The sequence below is a fragment of the Symphodus melops genome, assembly GCF_947650265.1.
Source record: "Symphodus melops genome assembly, chromosome: 19".
In the NCBI taxonomy this organism is placed as follows: domain Eukaryota; kingdom Metazoa; phylum Chordata; class Actinopteri; order Labriformes; family Labridae; genus Symphodus; species Symphodus melops.
Window position 1 is genome coordinate 4,268,513 of NC_136709.1, and position 6,000 is coordinate 4,274,512.

The 6,000-nt window shown below is 39.0% G+C and overlaps 1 protein-coding gene across 2 annotated transcripts in view; it reads left to right on the forward strand.

Annotated features, from left to right (window-relative positions):
* The window catches only part of LOC306840404 (leucine-rich repeat and fibronectin type-III domain-containing protein 2), an 82,820-nt gene extending 77,587 nt beyond the window's left edge, over positions 1-5,233 (forward strand). For both annotated transcript variants that reach the window (XM_079369662.1, XM_079369663.1), the window contains one exon: positions 2,004-5,233. In XM_079369662.1, coding sequence (XP_079225788.1) covers positions 2,004-2,988 — 985 coding nt within the window. In that variant the 3' untranslated portion in view covers positions 2,989-5,233. The remainder of the gene's footprint in view (positions 1-2,003) is intronic.
* The last annotated feature ends 767 nt before the right edge of the window (positions 5,234-6,000 follow it).

The following is a 6,000-nucleotide window of genomic DNA, read 5'->3' on the forward strand; positions in this document are numbered from 1 at the left end:
ATTATTACACTTGGACCTTATTTGTGTATATTGTGACACAGAAAGCTTTTGAATGGCTCATTTAAACACCTCAATCAGCAGCTACAAAATGGGTGGACTGCAAATGCTTCAAACAAATCCGCAGGGGCAGGTGCCCCTTATCAAGGTTATAAACATTAAAAGTGCTTGTTTTTTGCTCTTGAGGTTCAGATCGTTATTCTTCTTCTTCTATTGTGTGAAATAACTATGAAAAAAGTCCCGAGCTCCTATCTCCAACTTTTTTCATCACCTTACAGCAGCAATTCTCACATTTGACTGCGAAATCTCACAGCAGGGCTGTTTTATGAGGGAGAATTTGGTTTTGCTTAAAAAAAAAAAAAAGAAAAAGCTGTTTACATGCTGCAAACACAATGTACAGCGGATGTTGTCCTTAAAGCGGGAGGGCCAGGTCTAATCCAACCTGGCTCCTTATGTGAATTTCATTCCCCATTCTCTATCTCCCCTGTTTCTGGCTCTATACACTGCCATTTCAATAAAAGGTATGAAGAGCCAAGTGAAAGTTGAAAGTGAAAAGATACTGTACCTGCAAGATTTTCTTGAAAAGCCAATTGCATTTACTCAATTATCTTTGACATGAGAAAGCACAAACAGCCCATTCAGACAAATCTTCTTAGACTGTAATGAATATATAATGTGTCTATGAAGGAACTGCTAATGGTCTTGTTTAGTTTGACATGTCTGTGATGTTTTACTTTGACACAATGAGATGCAATCACAACAGTTAATTACGCTCATCTTACAGTTTACAGTAACAGATGTTTCAACAGTGGCAGCCTGGTTAGACCAGCCAAGCATAGCAAGAAACTGCATGTCAGGAAAATCTAAATTTACGTTTTCAAGGGTAACTACTTATTAGCTTCCACTTTTCCCCTTAATGCATAAAATATATTTTAAGAATGACAAGTCACAAGGCCGGATCCAAAGGGCCACCAGGGGTGCCAAGGGCCACCCTTGAAATCCTATTGGGTCACACAATATTCTGCTTTTGTCTTATTTAAGGCAGGATTGATGTTAACAACAGCTTTTACGGCTGCATTTCCATTTGTTAGTACTTTAAATTGTGAGACAAAAAAATATATATTTTAAGCGGTTATGTTTATAAGATTTGTATAGGGCCTTTATATTGCTTTATATTATAGAGACAATATGGTGAATAGAGTCATAAAACAGAGAGAGAGAGAGAGAGAGAGAGAGAGAGAGAGTGTGGGGAAAGACATGTGGGAAGAAAGTCACAGGTCAGATTCAAAACTGGGCCGCATGCTTGGAGGACAAAAGCCTTTGTACATGGGGCACGCTTTGTTTATAGAAAACACAAAGTTTAAAATAAATATACACAGGAATATAACAAACTGGAGTCATTTTGATGTCATGAGTTAAAAGGTCTGTGTGGGCAATATCCCAGTTTAATCATCCCAGTCAAAAAAGTTTGGCTCTGTGCCTGACATACTATATTTATTTCATGACTTGCCTTTTAAAGGTTGCGATTGATAGCCATACTTTTAGATCTGATCTGATCTGATATATCTTTGAAATTAAGCTCGTGAAGCACTGACTTTCCATTGAGTCAAAAGTAGTGACGCTAAGTGAATCAGTCTTATTCAAACATCTGGAATAATAACAGAGTTAAAACTATTGAATGCAAGTTAAATGGAATGTACATGTAATTGCATTTGGCCAAAACAATATTCAAAGAGTGGCCATTGAAAACTTATCTCATTACAATTGCTTCATGCATATCAAATTAGTTATAATGGCACCTATAGTCTTTTTTTTTCTGAAATACTCTGTGCATATAAATAGCTACTTAGCATAGTTCATTTTTCTTTTGTTATCTCCCAGCAGCATAACAGATTAGGCCAGTTGTTATTTGTCCTGAAGTTTTCTAGCCTTGTCTTGAACTCCCATAGCAATGATTCTGTTTTTTTTTAATGGTGTTCTTTTATGTTCTTCTGTTCCTTTTTCAGGATGATACCAATGACTAACAGAGCTTTTGTAGTCACAAATCTTGTCCCTGGAATGCAGTATGACCTGTGTGTGTTGGCCATCTGGGATGACACAGCCACCACCCTCACTGCCACCAATATAGTCGGCTGTGTTCAGTTCATCACCACGGAGGACTACCCACAGTGCCAGTCTCTCCACAGTGGCTTCCTGGGTGGCACCATGATTCTGGTAATTGGCGGCATTATTGTTGCCACGCTGCTGGTGTTCATCATTATACTAATGGTGCGGTACAAGGTGACCAGTGGCATCCAGACAAATAAATTACCTTCTGTGAGCAACACATACTCGCAGACCAATGGGGGATTGAACAGGTTCAATGGTGCACCACCACAGGTCAAGTCCACAGTGGTGGTCATGCGTGAGGAAATGGTAGAGTTTAAGTGTGGATCCCTCCAGAGTAGTCTCTCTTCATCCTCATCCTCTTCTAACTCATTAGACAGCAAAACAGGCAGGAAGGCCAATGACCACTACAGCATGCAGGGCAGTGAATGCAGCACGCTGCCCAGCAGCAAGTTCAGGAGGCACGGCGCAAAAGCACGACCAAACCTGGACAACCTATTAGGGGCCTTCACCTCACTGGAGCTGCGAGGGGTAGTGAGGGAACACCAAGGGGCCTCTGGACCTTCCTCAACTTCTACTGCTATGACGACGGTGGTTGTGGCGCCCCCGTCTGATAAAGAACCCCTACTTGGGAGGGCAGAGTCCACCACCATGCTTGGACGTTTACTTGGGCTGCCCCAGGAAGGTAAGCCCAAGAGGAGTCACTCGTTTGACATGGGTCATGTCGGGGCTGCACAGTGTCGCAGCAGCCACCCTCGAAGGATAAGCAACATCTGGACTAAGCGCAGTCTATCTGTAAATGGCATGCTGCTGCAGTATGATGACAGTGAGGATGAGAAACCCCCATTCGAGAGCTCTGAGTGGGTTATGGAAAGCACAGTTTGAGTCCAACTGTAAGATCAATGGACAGGTGCTGAATCTATGCCAGGAACATGAGTATGGATGAGATATGGGAATGACGGAATCTGCCTTTGGGTATGGCATGAATGTACTCCATGTGAAAATTGTCCAAGCAACTATATAAGAAAAGACACCCATCTCTTCAGATTCCTGGCAATGATTTCAACTGATGATCGACAGTCTCTTAAACGTATTCAAAAATACTGTCTGGATTCAAAAGAACATAGACTCTTGAACTATGCTGATGGGAATCATTCCTTATCCACAGGACACGTGAGAGTATCTCTGAAAAGAGAACAAGAAATGTAGAAGTGGATTCAATATGTCTATATCAAGAGAACTGAATGCCAAGAGGATCAACTGCAGCTGTCGTGAAGTATATGTGCATCACAGTGTCTTGGACCCTCAGCGTGACATGGGACTACTGCAACAGTAGAGAGAAAGACTGGAGGGGCCAATTGAAACAAAGTCATTTTTATTTTCACAAGTTTTTCTATTATTTTTACTATTTATTATTTTGAGGTGATTCATCAGCAGGCAGAGGCACAGCTCTTCAGAGGTTATCATTTTTCACACAGAGATGCCATTCTTCCATGTGCAGCCATTTCACATTATACAATAGTGGGATTTTAATCAACAACAGAAAAATGTTTTTGTTAATGCCTAATGCTCTACTTATCAGCAACATAGAACCACAGTAATCCGGACTTGTTTTTTCTACCTCAGGTTATGTATCCTATGAGGTTATGTATTGAAGAACGCAGATTAACCCAAACGCACAGTATGGAGCGCAAACAGCCCAAGACACACAATTATCTGCCTAAATGCTTCAAATAGCAACTAATTCAACCCAACATTTCCCTGCTCAGGTTGACATTCTGCTTTCACTTCATGAATGCTTTTATACCCCCCCATTGGTTAACAATGTTGACAGTGTTCCCTGTTGGTGAAGAGGCCATTGATGTAAACAATGTTTGCCACAGGGTATGGTTTCTGATGGGAGTAGGCTTTGAAATCCAGCAAGCCCACATACTCAGCTTGCCTCAACACATAGAAGGTTAAGTTATTTGGCTGGAATTCTCTACAGGAAAGACATACAAGAGAGTATTACAATTACTCTGCCTGTTTTTTTTCTTATTTTTTTTGTAATGAGTCCAAATTGAAGTCTATGAACGTGATATAGGTCATTAACTAGAACTTGTTGAGACCGAAACAATCACTTATTAGCAAAATCTTTGGATATGTATTTCATCCAATTGCACAAAAAAATGTTGGTTTGTGTTTTCCTCTAAGTGATTCATCAAGGGAGCCATTTATTGTTTCATTTACTGTTATTGAGAGCTGTACATTGCAAGAGGATACTTTAAAATAGTGGTTATTGAAATAACTGCCCACAAGTAACAGATACATCCATACCCATGTTGATGCCTTTCTTAATATCTCATGGGCCTCTGCTGCATTTCAAAATGTGAGCTGGTCGTCATTGTTTATTATGTTTCTTCTTCCCTAGGTGTAATGTTCTGTATATTGGCATTTTTTTGTAAAATTACTGGGTGAGAATGTAAAGGGCAGAAAATTGTGCAGTAGTACTTTTATGTTCATGTGAAGCAAACAGTCGGAAGGTGCTTTACCGTGGTGTACCTACTTGGTCATTGTAAGTTGGCTCACTGGAATGGGATTTAACATTAAACAAGTGGAGGAATGGCAGTTTGGAAGGGTCAGTTCACAAACAGTTCTCAACACATCTCGATACTCTTGATGTCTTTTACCCCATGTTTGTAGAAATCCTGCCATGAGTTTTCCACCTTTACCATATTTGATGGATTTGCTTTCTAATTATTATCTTTTACTGTATTATTTTTTTAAGAAATTAAAGTTATATTGGATGTACTGTAACATGATTTTTTTGTGTCAATGTGTGCCTTAAACAATAAGTTGAGAAGAAGTCAATAAGTCCAGTGATATTTTCTGTTCCTTTTTGTTATTGACAAATTCGACGAATCTTGCAAATCCAACAACAAATTGAGTCAACTCCAAGGGTGATGTGTCCAGAGCAGATATATATCTTAATGCTATATTATAGTCATCTCTCACAACCTGGTGAACTGGTGATGATCCCTCATTATCATCCAAAGGGAAGCTGTAGTGGTTTTTGATTAAATCCCACATACAGTAGAATAACTTGTCCTGCTGCAAAATGTTTAATCATCCAGTACTAAAAATAGCCATTAATTGGTTAAAGTACCAAGCTTCTTTCAGGCATTATTTAATAATTGTTCATGTAGGCATTTGTAAGTCAAAAATAATGGAGACATACTATCTCATAATTGATTTTAATATTCATGGGATTTGTAAAATGAATATAGAATACTACAGACATTACAGTACGCTGGACTTAATGTCTCCCTCAACGGTTTTCCAGAAATCACATTTACAAAAATAACTGAAATTACAAGAACTATCACTGTCATATAATGGGTGATTGCACACATAAAACCCAATAATTCCACAAAATCCCCAAACAATGTACAGCATAAATCACTGAATAATATCAAACTCACATGAAGTTCATTAGGAACCTCACTGATTGATTTTCTGCTATAAAGCAGAAGACAGTATTAAACAGGAAATTGTGTCACAAGAGTATTTTGGACAGTGTTTGATTCAACATCCACCAGTTTTATATAGCAGCACTTTGTAATAATTGAATACAGACTAAAGTGAAATTGAAGCTAGTCTTTCAATATCCTAATGTGTCCACAAATCTGTAGACAATTAGGATGATAAAGTCTGTGAGAAGCTACATTAGAATTTTTCTCTAATCACACCATATGTTGGAAAGACAGTTGCTGTCCACATGCAACGACAGAACTATGTTTTTCTGAGTAATGGATTTTAACCGTAAGAAGATTTTCATAGGTGTAGTTTTTTTTTTTTTTTTCAGGGGTGGAAACAAAGGGGGCTTGTTTGCAAAATCTAACCCCTATTAGTCCTGCA